Genomic DNA, 24731 nt, shown 5'->3' with positions numbered 1-24731 from the left:
CAGCTCCTCATGACTGCTCTCTTCCAGCCTGCTGAGCTGCACAGCAGTACTACACAGACAGAGACAGGGAGATGAAGGAATAGGAGGAAGAAGCCAAAAAAGCTTCAAACTTCAAACTTAAGCACCTTTAATGTTTGCTTAACAGGAATTAAATGAGTTGATTTAGTATAAAGGAAGTTCCTCCCAAACCCAGCAGGGAGAGGAGATGAACCTGTGCTACATGGTGACATGTCTTCTAACCTGTGCGACGTTCTCACCCTGTCTGTTCTCCTCAAGCAGAGGGTACTCCCAAGACATCTGCCAGCTGCAGCCCTGCTCCTGAGTCCCCCCTCAGTTCAGCCGAGGAGTCTGTCAACGGTCTTGGAGGGGATCCACTCGCTTCACAGTCCTCCAGTCTCAAACCTGCGTCTGAGGATCCCTCAGGTGGGGAGTCCCAGCCCGGCACCCCACTGCCTGTCCCCGGTCATTCGGGTCTCAGTATCCAGGAAATGGTTGCCATGTCTGTCGAGCTTGATACTTATGCCATCACCAAAAAGGTTAAGGAGGTGCTGACTGATAATAACCTTGGTAAGAAACACAGGAGGTGCTGTCTGTGCAGTTTAGTTGCTTATTCTTTTGCCCTTCCCCTGCATCATGATGAATTATTCAGCCTTAGAATCAGTTCTCTGAAATGACCCTTCCATTTTACTCTCTCTCGCCCTAACCAGGCCAGCGTCTGTTTGGGGAGACTATCCTGGGTCTGACTCAGGGTTCTGTCTCAGACCTGCTGGCCAGGCCCAAACCCTGGCACAAGCTCAGCCTGAAAGGCCGAGAGCCATTTGTCCGTATGCAGCTCTGGATCCAGGACCCACACAGTGTGGAGAAACTCATGGACATGAAGCGCCTGGAGAAGAAAGGTGTGTGTGCTAAAAGCTCAATCATGAGAAATATAGAGCAGCATGTCTCCCCAAATAATGAACAAAAGACCCTGACAGAAAAACGTTCATGTTATCTGCTTAAGCAGGCATTTATTTTATAAACAGTCACAAAAAGACAGCAGCCTTTGAATTACACATGCACATCTGCACACACAATATCCTTTGTGCAGGACAGCAGAGCATGTTGTGCAGATCACAGTCATCTTGGTGTGATGTCAGTAACAATCAGGACTGTAGACATCACATACTGTATTAGATGTGACAGCTCGGGGACCGCCAGGGGCCTGCTTACTCACAGTCATCAGCACTCCTCTTCATCATCCTCATCATCATAATAATCATCAGTGTCTATAAGTTTGTATTTTTATCATTTGTTCCTGCATCGCCCACTCTATCACTCCATCATTATTTATTCACCTCTGTTTACATGATGCGTTTAAGAATCAGCAAAGCCAAAGGGCCTCACCCCGCTCGCTGCCTCACAGTGACCCCCGATGCTCACTTGAAGCTCTCTCTGTAGAAAAGAGATACGCCTATTTGAACCAGCCAGCAGGCACCAGCATCAGGGGTCAGTTTAGCCTCCTGATATCGCAGATAAGGCACAAGTGCAAAAAACAAAACTGACCTTACAACAGTGAGTTTGGAATGTGGATGGGTGGGGTTACTCTCCATTCAACTTTGTTTCAGATTACTGACCCCAAAGTAATGTATCTGAATAGCAACAGGGAATAGTCCTGGCTGACGGAATAGTCCTGGCTGACAGCACAGCCCAGAGGAAAGACATGGACCTAGTTCAGAGTAACCGCATTTGACCTCTCACCCTTGTGGCACAAGCCTGCGAGGCAGCACACAACTTTCACAGTGGTCTAACCTTGCTCTGAGGGGTCTTTCTCTGCAACACTAATATATCCGGCAGCATATATTGGGGTTGAAAAAATGTCAACCTCATGCAAAGCTGCCATGAGCTGTTGGGTTTTAGCTGCTGGTGCTCTGTGTGAATGGCTCTGCTTGTTCGCTTTAAAATGGACGAGATGCTTTCATTGTTAGTTCCGGAGAAAGAGAATAGCACCACCTAGTGGCTGTCATAGAAGATGGAAGAAGAGTGAGAAACCGGGCTGGATAAAGAAAAACGATTTAATGTTTTTGCTTGGAATATTGCTGTAACAGTTATTGATCATATACATGTTAACTAAATAATAATCTCTTGTCCATTCAGCTGATCCATAGTAGTTTTTCTTCACATAAAGATTGCTTGTCATTTGTCATTCTAATTCTAAACAACTAGAACTTGGTGATTTAGGCGAGAGCCTCAATCTGTTGCAGATATAATGTAATATTGTCATTCTTATTGATTATTTATCAAATCATGTATTTTCTGAAGCACTGATTTCCACTTCTTGTTTTTTATTTGCTGTTTAGCTTACATGAAGAGGCGGCTAAGCTCCCTGAGTGATAGCCATCCTGTGGACGTGGGTTTAGTGGGGCAAGATTACATGCAGGGCTCCCAGAGCCCGGTTCATCAGCATCTGAAGAAAGCCAGGGTGGTGCTGGGCCCCGAGGAGAAGGAGGCCCTAAAAAGGGCCTACCAGCAGAAGCCCTATCCCTCCCCAAAAACCATTGAGGAGCTGGCCTCCCAGCTCAACCTGAAGACCAGTACTGTCATCAACTGGTTCCATAACTACAGGTGACCTATTGCATATCCTTACATAAACCTATGTGTGTATGTGAATGATGGATCCATATTGTATTGTTAAATAAGTGGACATTGTCTAAGGAAGGGCTTTTGTGCCTGCCCTGTTTTAATAAACATCACATCAGTGCACTCATGCAGTATTTTAAGATTAGTTAAATGTAAAATGTGTTGCGTCTGACAGATTTAATTTCAGGATTTGGGTAGTGTGACTGACTTCTGTGTCTCTCTTTAGGTCACGCATCCGGCGAGAGCTCTTCATAGAGGAGATCCAGGCCGCTGGAGGGTTAGCAGGGCATGGCAGTGAGGGGGGCTCCCCGTCCCTCCGAGGGTCCAAATCAGGAGAGGGGGACAGCTGTGATGGGACAGAATCTGAAGGCACAGTGGAGACACGCCAGGGACTGGGTATGGGCCTGGAGGATCACAGAGGAGCATGCAAAGACGACATGGAGGTGGAGTCTGAGGCAGGGGGATCTAATAACTCCCCTGACCAGCTAGACTGCACCGGACCAGGCTCCAGCTGTGGTCTGGGGCTCTTCAGCCTCACAGAGGCATCCTCCAGTGGCTCTGCCTCTAGTACTAACATCCCAGCCTCTGGCCCTGCCAGAAACCCCAGGGACAACAATCTGCGCAAGAAGAAAGCTGCCAATCTCAATAACATCATCCACAGGCTGGAGAAGGCTGCTAGCAAAGAGGATCCCTCAGAGTGGGAGTTCTAGCTACTCCTGAGCATCCTGCACCCCTCTTGTCTCATAACCTCACGACCTCTAACCTTGGACCCCTCCTGCTCTGTTCCAGTTGGAGAGTGGACAAAGCCAAAGTCAAGCTCAGCAGCCATTTTTATTACAGAAAAGCTTTCCGAAAAGAGGAAAGAAACAAAGAGCGGTTGGCAAAACCCTTAAAAAGAAGATTTACTGAATACCTAGAAGAACAAAATAAGAGGACCTATGCGTCTCTCCGTTTTTTTTTAAACTGAGTTTTGTTTTTGTACTGAGAAAAGCACTTAGCCGTCCTGCTGGCCTCCGGCCCTGCTGTACCTTCCCCTATCACCAGCCACTGGTGCACCAGACTGGTTCCTCCTGAGCGTGGGTCTGACCCACAGCTGAGGATGAAACCTGGACTCAGAAACACAGGCAAGGCCTGACACAGCAGCTGTCTCAGTGATAGACACTGTTAGATGATAGATAGAGACAGGAACTCTCTTACAAGAACTCTCACTTTCTTAAAGGAGATTTTTTCCGCTCTTCTTCTCACCTCCCAAGTGTCCACAAACCTCCCCTCACTCAGTGAGACGCCTCATTTTTCACACTGTAGAGTGACTGTTACAAACCCTTTGCCTTTTTCACTCACTGCGTGTGTGTGTGTGTGCGTTTTTGTATGTTAGGGGTTGCGTCAGTGTGCACCTGTTTGTTTGTTTGTGTGTGTAAACACACCCAAAAATGGTGTGTGTGTGTTCTCTTCTCAATGGCAGCATGTTTTCTTTTTCATCTCACTCCTACACTCTTAAGAGGGTAGTGGAAGGCCTGCCGGCTGAGCTGCCATGGTTACTGATGTAAGAGAGATGAACTTTGACCTGTTGTGTCCCATATCCTATCCTGCTGACAGCCATGTGATGGCCAGAAGGATCTCTAATTCCTCACAAACACACGCACTCATCTGAAGAGGAAGGATGGAAAGAACCCTCTTTTGCCTCCTTAAACCCGTCTTTAAAGGATGATCTCTTTTTTTTGATATTGCAATTTGGTTGCCAATAAGAGATTGCACAGTCTATCGACTCTAAAGAGTACAAAATAGGGAATTTTAGGAAACATTTTAATTAGTACAAAATAAGAACAGAAAATAAGAGAATAACAAGTTACTGTCTTAAAAAAAAAAAAAAAAAACCTGATTAGAATGGAATAATGTTGCGTTTTTAAAATACGATACAATAAATTCACGTAGTACTGTAGCTTTCTGACACATTGATACTTCACGTGTCTCTTGTTGTTTGAGGTCGTGCACGTCACAGCTTTTGCCCAGCACTGGACCTGCTGGGTGTGTGTGTGTGTCTGCACCACCAACACATTTTCTCTGTTCACAAACACATCTTTTTATAGGCCAAATCAGGAAGAGTGTGTGTGTGTGTGTGTATGTGTGTGTGTGTGTCTGTGTGAGCGTGTGTCTGTGTGCATTTGTATTTGCTTGCATGTAAGTCAGGGTCGAGGTCAATTCACTCAGAAGTAAAAAATTAAGAAGAAGTTTATCAATAATGACATTTTTGACTGAAATAATGGGTTTTATGTAGAATACTTGATTAATCTGTACTTTCTGGTGTCTGCCGTCAAAGTGAATTCACCCCCACCCTGGTGTGAGTAGTTTCCACTCTCCTCCAGTCTATCCTGTATCCAGGGATGTTTTGCATTGAATTCTACTGTATACACTACAAATTATAAGGCATATCACCTCCTCCCTGTCCCACACAAGCCCTCAGTGCCTGTCAGCCTACTGCCTCCCCTTGTGTGTGTGTGTGTGTGTGTGTGTGTGTGTGTGTGCGCGCGTGTGTATGCGTGGGTGCATGTACACACATGCCTGTCAATACATGCGTGTGCACAAATGTGTGCGATTGAGGAGTGTTCAGTGTTTCCAATGAGTGGGGTCATATTTCTTATCTACTTGCACACACTACTAGTGCACAACTGACACCCTTCTTTAAGCTGTTTGATGCGTTACCATTACATTAATCTTCTCACAAAGTAGTGTAATACTATGATTTACTGTAGCTTGGTTTTATTGCTATTTTGCATTTATAGTTTGGTTTTTATTCTGCTTATTTATAGGTGCTGTATTTTTTTCATTTAATGTCTTATCATTTGAGTTGTCTATTTTTTAAGGGATTATACTGTTCCTGAGGGCAAGTAACATTTTTATTAGAAGTATAGACTGCCGGCAGTATTGGTTAATATTTACAAAGATGTACTAGTTCTCGTTTGTTTGTATGTTCATGAATCCTAAAGTTTAGTGTCATTTCAATAGCTTTGGAAAAAATGTGTTTGCTACAGTCCATGCTCCCGTAAGCATTAAGCTTTTACCACAACAGTTATGCTCTTACATTGCTAGCTAGAGAATCAAAGGACATATCAAGATCGGTGAATATATGATAGCATATCTCTTTTCCTGTTTTCTATCCTTCTACAATGTTCATTTTTGTTCGGCTGTTTCTTGGGCAAGCCCGGCACCAACGTCCGGCAGGGCATGCCGCTTTCTTTAGATAGAGGTCGCCCACTCTGTAATCACGTTACCATAATTATGCAGGTCCCATTGTTTAGACTTTGTCAAGTAGGTCAAGTGAAAGTACCTAAACTTGAAAACAGAAGTAACTTGAAAGAGGTCATATCTGCCAAATTGAGATTAGAGAAGTATACCAGCTAGCAGGGGTGCTACGTCAGATTGAACAGATAGCCAGCCTATGATTATGCAGAATATATATTGCAGTCTGTAACAAAGCACTTATTAGGATCTTTCTGAAGACTTACTTGGGACAGGGTCTGTAAACACTACGACAGAGTACGAGCCCGGGATCCTGGGAAAATGTTTGCCTTTTTCAAAAAGTGGTTGTGAACCAAGCACAGACTCTTCTCCGCATCCGAACACTAAAATTAAAACATAAGATTGCTGTATCCATGTTTTCTAAATGATAAGCTGTAGTCTATTACAGCAGCCCCTATTTCAAACTCCCGATAACTGCGTGACAGAAAGGGCCTTTGTCCTGTACAGTTGTAGATATTATGAGTAAACTCCTGTTATGGTTTCTATCCAAAATGTCCTCAGTCCATCCTTAAGCGTCCCCTTTCCCTAAATGTACACCCAGATGTATTGGCAGCCTATCAAAAGACACTGATAACCTCATTGCACTCTATTAGGATGCATTAGGTAAAATTGGATTTTCCAGTGTATCTAATAATTGTAAATTCCGCAAACATTGGCGCTTCCTGTGGACGACTGATGTGAAACATCTGTCTTCTGCAGAATACTGAAGGCTTCTTGCCTTCTGTTGGACTGCTCGGATTGGACAACCACAGTATGTTTAATTGTGATGAATAGCTACTGTAAAGTTTATAAGCACTTAACTCATTTGCCATTTTATAGCCAGATCCATCAACTCACCCAATCCATGTGAGATCATCAGATTTGTGCCTTTAACTGCCAAGCAGGGCACCAAACTAGTGATGTCATTAGACGTAGATGATTTCACCTGATTTGTTCATAATATATCCCACATCTTGACCCAAATTAATTTCCCATGTACTTCATAAATATTGGTACTTTTGAAGTTGACTTGTCTCAGCTCTCTGGAGAGGGTTGTATATAATTCCTGGAGTGTAGTGAAAGAGTAAAAGGAGAACAGCGAGCTTGTGTATTCTTATGACCGACTTGCAGACATGTTTCCGTCCGGGTCTTATTTCAGACAGTTGTTTTCCCACAATGCATTTCTTACGTTGTACATAACCTGATCTAGCAGCGAAAGGCCAGAGCATTGAATGAAGGAGGAAGCATGCAGAAAACAGCATACACTGTAATAACACTGAATTTATTCATAGGGCATTTTGTATTTTTCTGTTTGTGTCAGGTTTGCTGTGACATTAATAGTGGCACTACAGGTATTGATTATGACGTGTGCCAATTCAAATGGTTATTTGGAAAAGAGACGTGTAAATACAGTCGATCAAGTAGCTATTGATTCACTTTTGTCACAGTATGCTTTTGTTTGAAGGCAGGAGGAGAGAAGGGACGATTCAGGACTTTTCCATGATCCACAGATATTTTTCTACAAATTTAAATCAGATGATTCTATACACTGTTGAATAACATTGTAAAGGTGTAACAGATGCTGTATGTCATATCATGTTTTCTGAAGTCGTAAAGCTTTACTGTATGATCTGTTGAAGTAGTGGTTATTCATTTTGACATATTAGTTGTAATGGAAGCCCAAACAGCAGCACTGGTCACCATATTCAGGAAAAAAAAAGAAAGAAAGAAAAACCTCAGATGTTTTTTGTAATACTTTTAGAATATATCTTATGAAGTGGGTTTTGTAAGGAAACACTTTCGGAATCAGTGGTGCTGTATGCATAGCACACTCAGTAATACATACACACATAATACAGCACAATACACTCATCCTTTAACCCCCCCCCCCCCCCCCCCCCCCACTTTACGTACGTGCTTTTTTATGTTATTTTTCGCTCACCTCTCACATTGGCTAATTTTTAAGTCTTAAACCATTTCCTCTTATCTCATCAGTTATTTCATGCTCACCTGTACAGTTGTTATCACCCAGAGACCGACTCCGGAGTGCTAAACATTTCAGCGACTGCTTGCAAGACTTAAAAGAGGAAGCATAAAGCCAAATAGTGAAGTTAGTTATCCACCACTGTTGAAAGGTTGCTGACAGTTTTCTGAATGTTGCTACCTTGTGTCGTGGCTTCAGTTCACCCATAGCTAAACCACAGTGTAGTCTGACAACCAAACGACCTGGGGAGATCTTCTGCCCCCTCCTTTTGGAAAGCTTTAAGATGCTTGTTGAGGCTTTAGCAATTCAGAGTGTTTTTAGATGATTTTTCCAACCTTTGTCATCAACAATGTGGAAGTAATAATTCTCATAACTTCTCCCACTGCTTATTTTGTGAGTGTGTGTGTGTGTGCGCGTACATGTGTGTTGTAGTACAAAAGGCTGCATGACTGTAAAGGGATGGTTAAGATGTTCTTTGAAAGATGTTTCCCTAGCACCTCTGTCACTCCTGAGATGCTTTTTTCTCCTTGTTGGGGTCTCCTTCCCTTTTGTTTTTCCTCATGTATCATTGTTTCTTTATCTTTCTATTTACTAAACGTATCATGTTGTTTGTTCTCAGCACTGTAAAACAGTCCCTTCTACAACATTGAAAAGCAATATCACTGTATGAAACGTTCACAATGTATTTGTTATGATTGACATTTGATTCATCATCATCATTATTATTCACATGCACCCTAGGTGTGATAATTGAAGTAAATCTCTTTTATACAAATACTAAAAGTGTACTGTGGTAGTTTTTTTTTCTTTGCGAAATGTCTTGTTGGAAATGTGTTAGTTGAACCTGTGCATGGTTAATAAGTATTCTCAGAGAAAGAGATCACTTAGAAAGTCAGGGAAGAAAGTAGGTGTAGCGGGTTTCAGTCATGTTGGGGATGTTGGACAGCTTCTGCCATTTACAGCCACCACAGGTGAGTTACTTTGGGAACTAATACAATCTAAAACAAATGGGAATAAAACCATATTCAAATGATATTTATCTCTCCTCTACCCCCTCACAGGCCGGTATGCAGAGCTGCAGGTGGAGTTTTCAGCTGCGGTTTGCACCAGTGCGGAGCAGAAGGAGCTGATCCTGAAGCTGGAGCACGACCTGAGCACCATCCAGGACATGTCCACCCTGCAGCGGCCCGACGCCGACGGCTCCGAGGTCAGCAACATGGAGAACATCCCGGACCCCGTCAAAGAGGCCTCTGCAATGTTTAGTGGTATGTCCCCGGGTTAAAAAAAGCTGTTTAAAGGACTGTACAAAAATGATTGGGTCCCAATTGATTTGAACCCTCCCTGTGGCTTAATACCACAATGTGATGGAGCAGTTTGCTATTGACACAGTTAAGTGTATACGGTGGTGGCGAAGTCGATAGGGACTTGGCTTGGTAACTGGAAGGTCACCAGTTCAAGTCCCGGCAAGACCAAGTGCTACCGAACGGTGTCTCTGAGCAAGGCACCGTTCCCTACACTGCTCCCCGGGCGCCGTTCAAAATGGCAGCACACTGCTAGGATGGGTCAAATGCAGAGAAACAATTTCCCCACGAGGGATTAATAAAAGTCCATCTTATCTTATACATCATTTTAATCGACATTCCACTTTATTTAAATGCAAACCTTTCATTTAAAACTTAAAGGTTCAGATAGAAAAGTAATCTTTCCCCAAGAAGCCAATATACTGTATCCATGAAGCAAATTCATAAGAAAGGTAATGTAAAATGACCTAAGCTAAAACATTTTTACTTGAGTTCTATTGTGTCTAAAGGAGTCTTTACATCAACTTTGTAGTAACTATTGACACACTTGATCCGGAGAATTATTATATTATCTAATCCCTAAAACCATTCCACACTTTCCCCACAAATGTAGACTACTCTATACAATTCTAAATGATTACTTAATAACACAATATTAAGGTTATCGCTGGTAGTTATCATTTATTGAGTCATAATCTGCTCCATAAGGACAGTGTGGATGGGGTTTGATGAATTAAAGGTCCCCAGATCACTTCCTCATTGGAAATGCTTTTTTCTTAAAGAGAGAAACAGGAACACTTCTCTAACTGTAATGTTTAACCTGCTGAGCCCCTGCTGAAGGTTTGTCAGAGTTAATACTAAAGACTAGCCTGACCAGAGCGATTTAATAGTTACATTTTCTAGATATAGTTGATCATATAACATGCCCTTATATGCATGTTAATAAAGGAAGTGACTTATGGCAATCGGGTAGGGATTAGAAATTTCCCCTTCCAGCTTTTGTAAAGTATGCATTTATTATCTTTGTTATTATTATATAAGAAGTGTATTTTTCCTCCAGGTACGGGCCCCCACCCAGAGCTGCCTCAGGGCCAGATGGACTCTCTGCTCTCCATCATCTCCAGCCAAAGGGAGAGGTTTCGCTCCCGCAATCAGGAGCTTGAAGCTGTGAGTCATGATCACACACACGCACACACATACACACACACACACACACTTCCTGTATTCCTGTGTTTTTTTCTGGGAAAGACTAATTTCTCATCTATTTGTTTTGTCCCCTGCAGGAGAGTCGCTCCGTGCAGCAGACCATGCAGGCGCTGCAGAGCGAGCTGGACAGCCTGAGAGCAGATAACATCAAACTCTACGAGAAAATCAAGTTCCTGCAGAGCTACCCTGGCAGAGTGCGTCTGTGTCTGTGTGTGTCTGCATGTGTGTGAATGAATGATTGCACTCTACATGGGTGATGTTTTGTTGATTTGTCTAAAATATTTAGCAGGAATATTAAAGTCAGTGTGTGTGTGTGTTCTCTGCGCTGCAGGCTGGAGGTAGTGACGACACCGTGATGCGCTACTCCTCCCAGTACGAGGAGAGACTGGATCCGTTTGCTTCTTTCAGCAAGAAGGTACAAGACACACACCTTTTTAATATTTACACAAAAACACTCAGTCTGAAACCAACTGCCATATGTTGCATCATTTTGTTTTTTACTGTCATAGCTTCTTTCTCTGATATCTGACCAAAATATTTAAGGCCTGATGAAAGTTGTTATTTGCTGATTCTGTGGTTCAACATTCATCAAAACAATCAAAAGGATTTTTGAGAATAAGAGCCAAGAGCGAAACACAACATGTTGTGACCTGAGTAAGGGGATGATTCAAAAAGCTCTTGATTGATTCTTCAAACCAGGAAATTAGATACCGTTTTGCACTTCCTGTTGTTGTCTTGTAGAAAATGTATTGACATAAGGTCTGTGGTTAACACAAGCTTAAGAGATGTTCACCTTTTGTTCTACTACATATTCAGTAAATACCACTAAGATTATTTTAAAGAGGTTTTATTTTTTTACTTTTAGCCAATTGCATTTATGCTTAAAAATCTATAAAAGTTGTATTCAGTTCAGGTTATCTTTAATGTTGAGCTCGACTCTTCTGGGTTTCAGGAGCGTCAGCGCAGATACCTGAGCCTCAGCCCCTGGGATAAAGCAACTCTGAGCCTTGTAAGCCTCAAGCACACGCACACACACACACACACACACACACACACACACACACACACACACACACACACACACACACACACACTTGATGTGTTTGGTGCAGTCTCTTCACTAATCCTCTTGTTTTTGTCTCTCAGGGTCGTGTGATTCTCTCCAACAAGATGGCCAGGACCATTGCTTTCTTCTACACCTTGTTCATGCATTGTCTGGTCTTCCTGGTGGGTCTCCTTTCAACGCAGAGGAGCTCCTGAACCTTAATGAAACAGATCCTTTTTTTTATATTCAACATTTCTTTAAAAGTTAAAACAAGGAGACCCAAACAGACAAGGACACATTCACTTAAAGGATATCTATCAGAAATAGACTCCTATATATATATACACATGTAAAAACCAAAAAGGGAGAAAGGTAGGTTACAGACAGCCTATTTAGGGTTAACAGCAGTTCATTAGTCGTAATGTATTACTTAATTGATCTCTAAACAGATTGCCAAGCAGGAAATGTTTAGCTTTATTATGGCATATATCAATCCAGTTTTTCAATAGAGAGTATGACAGCCTCTATTAGAGAACCGCAGTGACGCGTCCTAAAACCCGGAATTAAACTCCTTCCGGTTCCTTCGACAAAAACGCAATGCAATTTCTCCATAGGATTTTGGAAAATAGCTCGAAATAAGGTCTGTGGTTGACACACATTTAAGAGACGGATCACGTTTTGTTCAGCCGGATAATTTCCACATGTCTATCCTACTTTTATAATTTTATAATCATAAATCTAGTCGCCAGAAGCAAAATGCTAACGTTATGCTATAAAGGAACTACAGCAGGGTCGCTGCTTCAACGTCACGCCGACTTGAGATCCATATTCAAACATACAGATTCAAAATGGTACAAGTTGAAGCGTTTGTTTGAACAGTTTGCAGGAGGCAGGTACTTGCTTTCAAGCAGAACAGGGCAAACTAATTTAGCGGGAGTGTTTCCGTGTTCGGTGTAATGACGTAAAACGGCCTCGACAACTGCTGTAGTCCTATTCAGCCACTCGTTAACAACTATCGTTTTTCAGACAAGTACATTCTTTAAAAATCACCAGTGGGGTCACTGCTGGTGTATTTAATGTCGTAGAACAAAACGTGATCTGTCTCTTCAATTTGTGTCAAACAGACCTTATTTCCAGCTATTTTCCAAAATCCTATGGAGAAATTGCATTGCTTTTTGTCGAAGGAACCGGAAGTGGTAAAAATGCTAACTTACTTCCGGGTTTTAGGACGCGTCACTGCGGTTCTCAGAGCCAAGGTTGCAGCCCATTTGTAATATGTGTGTGTGCTGTTCCTCGTACATCAGGGAAACATCCTTACTGGTATTTATTTATTTTGTAGGTCCTGTACAAGACAGCCTGGAGCGAGAGTATCGGCAGAGACTGCTCCGCTTTCTGTGCTAAGAAGTGAGTGTGTTCACCTCAGGGTTTTAACATCTCTAACATCTCAACACGTATGATTTGATCATAGTAACAAATACTTGAAGTAATCTTTCCCATTTTTCTTTTATTCCTCTCCCAGGTACTCTGACCACCTCCACCAATTCCACGAGAACGACCAAAACCTTTGAGCTGGTTCCACATTCAGCAGCATGCATGTCCTGCTCAGAAGAGGTCCCTCTTTGAGCTCCTCATGAAGACGGGGCTTCACTTTTCTTCTTGCAATAGCTTTTAATATCCACTAGGGGGCGGTTTAAGGCTGTAAATCCGACGGTTGATTCAAAAACAGATTCGTGTTTTTGTTTCTCTAAATATAATCATAAGGATAATATATATAAGTCTAAAACTATAATCCTTGGTTTCCTCTTATACTCTTAACATAATAAGGAAAGCAAATAATTGATCATGTGATATCATCTGTGCCGTTGAAGCACACATGAAATGAAGTTAATATTGTGTGTATCTTCCCGTATAAGGGACCAGAGTACAAGGATTATTTTGTTTTGTGATTTATCCTGGGTTTAGCTGGAATTTAGAATAATTAGAGAAATGTAATCATTAGAAATAAAGTTAATATAAGATTAAAGGTAATATGGTTGAGGTTATAATTAGATTGGGGAGTGTTATGTATAAGTATAAAGGGCATTAATGAGGAGGTGGTCGTTTTAGGAGGTTATGGCGATGGAACAATATATACAGTAGTTATTCCTAGGGCTCAATCTTCTGAGATTTGTCCTACTTGAGTTTGACTAATATCATTGATTCATTCGTAAAATTAGTTTTTAATGTTGAAATCATTTAATTGTTACTGTTAGATATGAAGAAATTAAGAGATGAGGGTGAGGGGCAGCGATACACTAATGGTTACTGACTAAAATAGCTTCCTCATATTATACTCTTGAAGGATCACTGTGCATGCTTACCTGCTTACTTCTTTCTCTTCTCCCTGACATCGCAGATATATTCCAAATAAAGACTATGCAGCATCGTTCCTGGTATCATTTTAATTGAAAATGTCTTGTGAGCAGTGTGTTGTAGTGAAGCTAGCAACATATTGATATGTTTGTTTTAGAATGTGTGCATGGAATAGAATATATTAATTAGAATAGTTATATTAGTCCCACACAGAGGAAATGTACATCGTTACAGCAGACAGACAACAATAATAAAGACAACAATAAAATGGTATTACGGTTTTGAATTTAAGTGGCAGGCACACATTAATAAAATAAACATTGAATTGGTAACTAATGGAGAGTAATGAAGTAGCTGCAAGATGAAGGTAAGTATTGCAGTATTGCACATGTTTCTTATTGTTATTACACTATTTAGTGTAAAGTTGAAGACAGTTATAGCAACACTTGTGCTGTTGAATGACTACCAGATATTGTGGATTTCTTTTTAATTGTCAATTAAATCTCAAGAAAAGAGTAAAAAAAACACGAGTGAAGTTGTCCTAATAGCTGGACCAGCTGATTCCTGGTTTAGCTCCACTGTTTGGATATTACGAAGAAAATTACTCTCTGATTTCTCCTTTAAGTTGACAGCTGATTTCTAAAAGCTTGCAACAGTGAGAGGGTGTGTTATTTTTCTGTCCCTCACATGAAGCCGGCTGCCGACAGAGAAGCCCATCATGTGGTAAAAGGAGGTGAGATACTCGATGGAGGGAGATAGCATGTTTAGTCAGATGACAGTCTTTGCTGTCCGGTCGTTGAAAATCATTGTAAAGCTCCATTGTTGTCCAAGAGTTGTCAATGAGACACTGGCCGTTTCTCAATGTCGAGTAAACCTGCTGCAGAGGCACTATTTCAAGTAAACTGCGTAATCGAGTGGCGGACCACATTGTGTTAAATGGAGAAATGAGAAATGCCCAGCATTCGGCGCCACTCGTTGACGTAGTATACTTGAAATAGTGGCTCTGCAGCAAAGGTTTACTCGACATTGAGAAACGGCCACTGTGACATTTTCCCTGAACACAATCACAGGGGAAATGTTGAGGTTACCTGTACATACAGTTTTAACTTTGCATTCCACTTTTAAAACTTCCAATCCAGTTAATCTCAGAGGTAAATATTGTCCTTTTTATTACATGTAGGCTATCTGTCAACTTTGGCTAGTTTACAAATTAAAATGTTTACGCTGCAAACAGACACTAATTATTTTGAGAATCTATCATTTTTTCCCCAGAATACTTTCATGACGTAATTTATTGAATGTGAAAACTTGTTTTAATAATGTCAAGGTTTGTACTGTTGGTTGGGTAAAACAATACTTTATCTTTGGGTCATTGTAAAGACATATCGGTACCACTTTACAATAAGACTACCCTTATAAAGGATTCATAAAGAGTTTATAATTAGGTTATTAATTAGGTTGTAAACACTTTATTGATCATTAAGAACCATTTATAAACCAGTTCTAACATAGTTTCCATACATCAACACAGGCTCACTATTTGGCAAGATGACTATTGGCTACTTTGCGAGAATCAACAACAGATACCAAGGATGCTGGCTGATGAAGAAGATGAAGTAAGCTAAACAGCCAATATAAGATTTAGCAGTACATATAAATGTGGGCTCACTATTTGGCAAGCAACCGGTCACAGTTGCCCTGTTTATCTCATGTCTTATAAAAGCTTATTAATGATTTATAAAGTGTTCACAACCTAATTAATAAATGAATTGCAAACTATTCATACACCCTTTATAAGGGTAGTCTTATTGTAAAGTGGTACCGACATAAAATCTCTCATTTTCACTGAAAAACTAAGAAGATAATCAGCTTGATTCATAACGAAACATACCCATACCATTTTAAACAAAGAGTAATATGGTCTCTTTTACACAAGTCATGATGCTAAAGAGACATGTAGGCTGACGGTGAGCACAGTGAGGAAATATCTGTTAAAAAGCTGAACCCAGAGAGAGGTATCGAGGTCTGAAGGAAACACAGAGGAACAAATGTGCTGATTCCAACGTCAAGACCCACTGATAGCTGCTGGTATTTTAGTATTATGACTGAATCAGACTGCATTTTTCATGAGGCGTCCTCTTAAAGAGTACCTCAGCTCACAGCCATTAAAGACTAACGAGAATGGCAGTGTGCCCCCCCCCCCCCCCCCCCACACACATACACACACACACACACACACACACACACACATTCCTCCTTGTCCTGTCTCTACCTTAAGCCAGTTTTTGCTTATCAATCACAGCAGACTCTGAGCAATCTCAGCCCAATTACCGCCTCCGGAGAAGCATTCACCTTTGACCCCAAACCTCGGATTCACACACCTTCTTCCTCTCCCCGCCCTCCATCTTTCTTTCCTCTTCGTCTCGGCTCCTCCAGCTGCCCATCCTCAGCTCCATAAATATTAACAACCTCCATCTGCGGAATAACAAAAGTCTTAAGTAAGCCTGTAATGGCCTGAGGTTATTTTTGCTGCGGTGGACGGGTCACTTCGTGGACTAATCTTTGTTCAGAGCTTTCTTTAATGACGGTACATTTGATGGGTCAGCGTTTTAATTTCTGCACTGTCATGTTTGTTTTGAGACAGTTCCAAGGGGAAAATGTCCCTCTGCAGTGAGCAAATGAAACGTTCTGTAGAGGCATACAAAGAAAAAATGGAAATGTTCCTTCTCTCTTTTACAGTTGTGGGTTTTCATCTCCATTATGGGTTCAGCAGAGGGCAGTAAAGTTATGTTTGATTATGAAGATGAATTATTTAGCTGACTCGTCTGTCTGCTGGCAACTTCCTCCTGTTTCGCCTTATCCATTTTCCACACTGGGTTTATGTTATGTTATACAACACATCCCCTTTAGTTTTAAACATTTTTAATGAGTGAATGTAATGTTTTCCTTTATCATCATCTGTAAACCTATTGACTTGAGCGCTTTAGGGATGCGACTTATGATTTGTTTTCAAATAGCCGTCATTAAATTCTTGTATATGCTGTAAGGTTGCTTTACCTGATGACAACAATGTAATTGGGCATTTTAATCACATTAGTTTGTATTCTACATTTGTATTCATAGACCTAATATCTTAAATGCCTCTGGTGTTAAAGAAGTACATCAAATTGAAAGAGGTTCATTGTTAGACTAACATTTGTTACTTTAAACCATATAAAATACACTATTCAAGAAATCAACTAAACAGATTTAATTCATAAACAACATTTTATTTTGTTATTTTGAATGAAGTTTAATATGCTGAAGGTTAAAAAAATAACTGTATGCTCCAATGCTTGGGGGAATTTGGACATATGCTGAGCTCAGCATTTTAATTAATCAACTAACAGCCAAAACATATTCGGTTTATAATGATTACCCAGAGAAAAGTGGTATAATATCACATTCAAGAGGCTAAAAACAAATATGATTTGGCATTTTTGCCTCATAAGGGACAATTGTTAAAATTGTTTTTTTTATTTCATCATTTGGCTGATGATGTCCTGAATGAATGAACAGTTTTCAGTTCTAGCAGTTTTTCAGTGGAGGAGTTATGTAAACACTGAATCCTGCGTTAGATATGTTTTCCTCGCAGACATTGCTCCCATTCAGAGACATCCTCCTCATTCATTCTCAGTAGCTGTGAAGATCTCATTCAGCGCATTCACAGAACCTACACACCATTCAGGATTCATCCTTTGTGTCTCTGAGTAGCTCAGACCATAAACTGCAGAGGTCTGTTGCATGGATACAGAGTGTGTGTGTGTGTGTGTGTGTGTGTGTGTGTGTGTGTGTGTGTGTGTGTGTGTGTGTGTGTGTGTGTGTGTGTGTGTGTGTGTGTGTGTGAGAAAGTCTCCTGTTTGTGTTTGGAAGGTGTCATACGTTTTATTTTGGATAATTCATTCAGTCATAATCCCCATTGGAAATGTCTCTGTTCCCTCTCTCTCTTTCTTCTTCTTCCCTCTGTCTGCATGTACTCGGTTCACCCCCTTCATCATCACCCTCCCCCCATGAGTGTTGCTATGGAAACAGGCCTCCTCTGTCAGGTGGCCCCATACTGAACGCTCCCCTGCTCTCTGATTTGCTCTGACATCGTCTGGCTGACTCTAAGCCACGTGATCTCTAGTCCGGATGCTGAATATGGAGCATGTCTCCCCCCCCCCCTCTTAAAGACCCTCCCCACCCTGCCTTCCTCTCACCTCGTCTGGGGAAGGTGATAGATAGTGACGGGTGGATTTACATCACGTTAATTCACAGACAAAAGATTATACAGTCATTGCGAAGAAGAAAATACATGATTAACATATTGAAATGATTTGATTTACAGCCTAATTTCTACATGAATTAACCCCAATGTTCAGTTTGTGCTAAAAAAAATGGCATTGTTTTCCAGCATTACCTCCAATATCCATTAGTATATTTCTATTTCTGATGTTGAGGTTTTTGACAGTTGTTCATTGGAAAACAAACAATCACAGGTATATAAGTTATTTGTTTATGCATGGCCCATCATCCTTCTAAAACACGCTATTTCCTTATTTAATTATTATTTATGATTATTTCTTCACTTTTATCAAATGTGGAAGCTCAGTTCATGGCAATGAATATATTTTGAGTTGTGTTAGCGTCTGAGGAAAAACAAGATAAATGTTCCTGTACTAAAGCAAATGCAATACCTCAATGCAGACGTATACCAAGATACCTATACAATCCTGCATTATACATTCACTTAAGTGAAAGTAAACAGTAATAACTTGAACTTCAGGTATTCAAATGTAAAATGGAGTTTATATTTACTCCCTTATTAGTTGCTGTTGTTAATCTTTACAGCACATGTTTTTGTTTGTAAAATCTTAATCTTGTTTGTAACCACACTGAAAAAATTAAACAGTGACTTTAATTAATTGTATAATGTCAACACGCTTCACATAATTGTATTACGTTAGTTGAAAGCAATACTATTAAGTTGAACCTAATTCTTTTTTATTTAAACGTAATATTATCTTATTATCTTAGCTTTCAACTAACCTAATACAATTATGTGTTTTCTGTTAACATAATACATTTATTCAAGTCAAAGTTTCAATTTTTTTTGAGTGCAGTAACTGTAGCTGTGAAATAATTATGTTGAAGTAAAATGAACATTATTTCAGTCTGAAATGTAAGAGTAAAAAGTCATACAGTCTGAGTAAATGTACTTATTTTCCACCCCTGCCTTATGTTTCCTAGAGCACCCCAAAGTTTATAGCAGTTTATTTACACCAGATGACTAACGAACATGCTTTCCTTCCTGTTGTTGTTTCCTCGTGTTGTTTACAGTGTCACTGGTCTATCCTGGGCTGATCTCCAGGAGAGGGGCTTGGATGACATCATCACACATCCTGCATCATCTCCTGCCAGCTCAGCGGGATAAACACAACCCCAGGTACATAGTGACGCAGAACACACACATGCACACTCACACACCAAGCAGCTTGGCATCTGAGGATCAACGCAGCTGATTTATTTTCACCTCCGTTCAAGTGGCTGCAAGTGAAAGTTGGCTTGACTCAGCTGGCAAAGTGACACTTCTGTGATCGAGTGATGAGATCTAACTGGGCTAAAACTACTACTACTAATAATAATCATAATAAAACTACTATGTGTGATGTTACCACACACACACACACACACACACACACACACACACACACACACACACACACACACACACACACACACACACACACACACACACACACACACAGAGGAAAACATGCCTTAAGGGTTTGTTAATCAGGGATACTGCAGCTTGACCAACAACTCCCAGCAGGGTAGGAATACCATAATATCTAGTTTGGTTAGGAAATATTTTGTCCAAGGAATAATTCTATATTAATATACGGTTTTATGACAATAATTTAATTTTAAAAATAGAGTGGCATAATATTGCAATTCTTTTAAAAATAAAATGTTTTCTAAATAAATAAATCAAATCATTAACAATGTAAATATCCTAAATAAATAAAGTCTCACAGTATCATCCTCAGGCTAACCATGCTGTTAATTCTGGCTTTAGGTTAACTTAAAGGTAGGGGTATGTAATTCTGGAGAAACCAGCTCGAGTGCGCTAGAATTTGAAACTACGCAGCCGAAAAAAATCTGCCTCTTCCTTCAGACTTCCTCCTCCAACACACACGAACGCGCACATGACCAATGAGGGCACGAGATAAGTTTGTGCACAGATGGAAGGCTGACAGGCAGGTAGGCCATCCAGTTATTTTAGCCGGGCCGGCTAAAATGATTGGTCGTGCTTTTTACAGTACTACGGCTTCCACAGATGAATTTTTTTATGGATTTATTGTCAAAGCATTTAATGTATTCATTGCTATCGGGATGTTAAGAGCATTCCATGGAATATAACAAAAAGTGTTTCTGAAGTGAATTACATACCCCACCTTTAAGTGTTGGTCATATTTGTGTAAGCAAAGACAACAGGCAATATAGAGGTCGACAAATATTATCAAAGTCACATATTTATCATGGCAGGCTAACAGTAGGGCCCTAATAGCTCCTGGTTCACTGGTTGCGGTCTGTGTAGGATTTAGCTGCATGTTCGTGTTTTCATTAGTGTATCATTATTACAGTGTTAGAAAATCCATCCATCCATCCATCTTCTCCCGCTTATCCGTGGTCGGGTCGCGGGGGTAGCAGTTCCAGCAGAGAGCCCCAAACTTTCTTTTCCCTGGCGACATCAACCAGCTCTGACTGGGGGATCCCAAGGCGCTCCCAGGCCAGCGAAGAGATATAATCCCTCCACCTGGTCCTAGGTCTACCCCTTGGTCTCTTCCCAGCTGGACGTGCCTGGAACACATCCCTAGGGAGGCGCCCAGGTGGCATCCTAACTAGGTGCCCGAACCACCTCAACTGGCTCCTTTCGACGCGAAGGAGGAGCGGCTAAATTCCGAGTCCCTCCCGGATGACCGAACTTCTCACCTTATCCCTAAGGGAGACACCAGCCACCCTGCGGAGAAAACCCATCTCGGCCGCTTGTATCCGCGATCTCGTTCTTTCGGTCATGACCCACCCTTCATGACCATAGGTGAGGGTAGGAACGAAAATGGCCCGGTAGATAGAGAGCTTTGCCTTCTGGCTCAGCTCCCTTTTCGTCACAACGGTGCGGTAAAGCGACTGCAGTACCGCTCCCGCTGCTCCGATTCTCCGGCCCATCTCACGCTCCATTGTTCCCTCACTCGAGAACAAGACCCAGAGATACTTGAACTCTTTCACTTGGGGTAAGGACTCATTCCCTACTTGGAGTGGACAATATGATTCCCCTTTGATCATATTTCATTGTCTCACAATGTATCCTAGACAACACGTCGAATTATTTTAACATAGGTGCTGATATTGGTCCATGCTCATCCTCACCGTCATGATGTAGCGGTTGAATATAAAGGTTGGTTTGTGGTTGTGAGGAAGTAGGCATCCCTCATTTGTCATGTAAACTTCCTCCTATCAGGAATGTTAGAAAAATATCACTCGTCACCGGCTTGATCTTCAATATCAGGATACATGTATTTATTATCCTTGCAAGAATGGAAGTAGTCATCACATACAGAGCATATGGTACAAATAGTTCCCTGAATAGTGTCCTTGGCATGCTTAGAGTGTTACAGTCACAAGATGCAGAATACCGGTTCAAAGCAGTATTCAATGTTTAGTTCAGATTAGCTAAGGCCTGCATAAACTGGCAGATATTTCCCTGTGTTCAGGTGACAGAATTAAAAAAAGTGCATTCATTTGTGCGCACTGTTCATTCACACATTTCTATAAGGGTGCAGCCGTGGTTTAGAATGATCTCCCTTTTTAAACACAATGGCATCTGCAGAGGCAAGCCACATTTTCTGTATCGCTCAAAGTGTGTTTTTCTGATCAGGAGACAGTGAGGGGCAGTTTCTTATAAAAGCCTGCTGACACATTGATCTTCAAAGAGCCTCAGGAGGCCAATCTCCATCCCAACCACTTTAGATGCTTTCACAGGAAACCAGCTCAAAAGCATCTCTTTTTTTCTCACTTGTCTTTCAGCGTGTCTATATTTGAACTCCTGATCAATGACGCCCACCGAGGAGGCCGAGCTGTTTGTGTGCAGTGTTACGTTTAGAGTTCCTGCTCTGCCATCGTACTGTACTGTGTGTCTTCATGAAGGGAAACAAGTCTCTGAAAACAGTGACCTTTGGGGGTGGGAGGAATTAAGAAGCAAGGTGATCAGTTGATGGTGGATCGGAGGGATTCAGACGTGATGAAGAAACACAAAAGCAGAGGTGATGTGGGAGAGACAGTGACGAGTCTGAAAATGGCCACGAGGTTGAAGCAGCCCCTGCCCCCCCCCGAGGCTCCCGTTGATTCATCCTTCCGGCAGGAAGTGTGTGAGGATCAATAAGAAGCGAGGGTCTCTGGAGAGACACACAGAGAGAGTCCTCGCCCGGCCCAGGTCTCTTTTTGTTTCATTCAGCAGCTCCACTCTGGGTTTGAATTGATCGTAATGAGGTCAAAGGTTTCTGTCGTCACCATCACAGTTAATAAAACAACTTTGGTGGCTCATCCTCGCTTGATCTCACTGAATAGATTTTATTATTTTAGATGTGAATGAGATTCAATTGAACTTTGTTGTCATTGCACAGGGTACAAATACTGGGACAACAACATGCCGTTAGCATCTATCAGCTGTGCAAAATAAGCAGTCTAATGTATAAGTATAATATTATACATATAACAGATATGAAAACGCTAATGTAGTATGAACAGTAATGATGTGTATAAACACTATAACCAGAATTATATATATTTAATACACTGTAGAGGTAGTAAAAAAGAAAGACAGTCCAATAAAGACACTATAGACAGTGGTTCCCAATGTAAACCACTATATTAGTTTTTAACAATGTCATAAGGGATTAACAGGAATACAAGTTATTAACAGGAAGTGGTTTTATTTTCCGTGGACCTTTTCACAGAAGATCATCTGTAAAGAGTCTGTTGTTTTGAGTTGGGAATCCCTGAGCTGTTTCCTATTGGGATACTTTGAGATATAAAGCTGGCAACATTTCAATCAAATGCTTTACTACTGCTAATCATTACGAGGATCGGTTAGAGCTGCTTAACAGCTGAGAAAATAAATTGGCCAAACAAGATCAGAGTCAGACAGCTCTGACTGAGAAGCAGATGCAGATTATAATCTGAGTTTTTAGAGCTGCTTCTCCTCTCCCACTGCCACCTGTCTCTGGTCTGACCACGTTATTCTTTAGCCTTTAACCCCGCAAGGAAGCCACAGATTCAATCCTCTCAAAGTGGTTTAGTAGTGAAGGTGTGCGTGGCTAAGTGATGTTTACCACTCAGTTAGCCACGAGGAAAGGTCTCATTCAGCCAAACAACAACATGTAGCCTACATAAGTGTAATTCATCAAAGAGTCAGTTTAAAAATAACAAGTGAGAAAACATACAAGAAGGCTTTATCCATACGGTCAATACTGTTAGTCTATATGGGTATATGTGTATATGTGTAATATATACACATATACACAGTGCCTTTTCAAAACACTCACGACTTCCTTTTTTCTCAGTTAAGACAACAATAAAAAGGGCGTGGTCCTTTAAGGTCAGTCATCGCTGGCTGTTAATAGATCACACATGCACACACAGCACACACACACACACACACGCACACACGCACTCACGCCCCCCAGTGAAGGAAGCTGCGGTCAAGAGACAGACAGAAAATGACTGTTCTTGATTGGGCCTTCAAAATAAAAGCCGACAGAGTTTTACCAAATGTGACTCATCTATTAGGAAACACACTGTGACACCATATTACCTGAGAATGGTGCCACTTTTTTTTTCTCCTGGTGGCTGTCTGAATGGCTTTCTAGTAGCGTTTCTTTAAAATGTCAGCTTTTCAGGAATCAAAACTCAATGCATTATTTGTCTGGACCACAATGTATTCTCAGTTCACTAAAGGCCTATCCATGTGAGCATGAGCTTTTTCATTATCTGTGTATTGTAGTCCCTCAAATGATAGTAAACAGGAAATGATCATATACAAACAGTTTTCACAAGCAACATACTCTTACACAGCACAGATTCATCATGCAAGTGCTGGAATATCAACAACTAGTTCTGTTTCAAAACCCATAATTATTCCCACATTTCAAATGTGTTGTGTTAACCATCTCTCTCTACTGGCATGATTATGTATAATATAGAAAGTAATTATGGGAAAAAAGATGATTTGATTCAATGCACAGCCAGTTAGCTAAACATGCAATAATGTAAAATGTCATAAATGAGTAGGCTACTTGATATCTTTTTAATGTCCAACACCGTAGTAGTAGGAGTAGTAGTAGTAGTAGTAGTAGTAGTAGTAGTAGTAGTAGTAGTAGTAGTAGTAGTAGTAGTAGTAGTAGTAGTAGTAGAAGAAGAACCTTTATTTATCCAGGAAAATCAATTAAGAACAAATTCTTATTTACAATGATGACCTGACAGGAGGCAAAGGCTTCCTGAGGGGATGGGGTTTGGGAGGGAAAAAAAATAGAAAGACAGACTCCGGGCACTACAGAACCCAGGAGACAACACAAACACATAGAGCAAAGATGACAGGCATAGCAGTTAAACATATAAAAACTCTAAAACAATATTGCTGTGGTTCAATCAGTCATTAAAATCAGCATCAGGCAAAGCAGCTATGTGTGTACCAGGGTGTCAATAATAGTGACATTGAAGGTGCGGGGGGAGACAAAGGTTTTCATTTTCAACGTTTTTTGAATGACATTCCAGCTATCTGCTGCTGCAAATTGAAAGGCGGAGCGGCCAAAGGATGTACAGCTCCTCATTTCGAAATGTTCCAAATCATATATGAAACATATTTGTATTGTAT

At 41.0% G+C, this 24731-nt stretch overlaps 1 protein-coding gene across 6 annotated transcripts in view; it reads left to right on the top strand.

Annotated features, from left to right (window-relative positions):
* Positions 1–13856, top strand: part of cux1b (cut-like homeobox 1b) — a 64769-nt gene extending 50913 nt beyond the window's left edge. For 4 of the 6 annotated variants that reach the window (XM_034229433.1, XM_034229434.1, XM_034229431.1 and 1 more), the window contains 4 exons: positions 277–567; positions 708–896; positions 2337–2601; positions 2843–8659. In XM_034229433.1, coding sequence (XP_034085324.1) covers positions 277–567; positions 708–896; positions 2337–2601; positions 2843–3326 — 1229 coding nt within the window. In that variant the 3' untranslated portion in view covers positions 3327–8659. Of the gene's footprint in view, positions 1–276; positions 568–707; positions 897–2336; positions 2602–2842; positions 8660–8937; positions 9142–10237; positions 10345–10460; positions 10578–10714; positions 10799–11335; positions 11393–11529; positions 11611–12767; positions 12833–12947 lie in introns of those variants that run through there. The other 2 variants (XM_034229436.1, XM_034229432.1) reach the window with 2 other exon arrangements.
* The last annotated feature ends 10875 nt before the right edge of the window (positions 13857–24731 follow it).

The sequence above is a fragment of the Gymnodraco acuticeps genome, unplaced genomic scaffold, assembly GCF_902827175.1.
Source record: "Gymnodraco acuticeps unplaced genomic scaffold, fGymAcu1.1, whole genome shotgun sequence".
Taxonomy (NCBI): Eukaryota; Metazoa; Chordata; class Actinopteri; order Perciformes; family Bathydraconidae; genus Gymnodraco; species Gymnodraco acuticeps.
The sequence above is the reverse complement of the archived record's forward strand: the minus strand, read 5'-3'. Positions and strand labels throughout refer to the sequence as shown.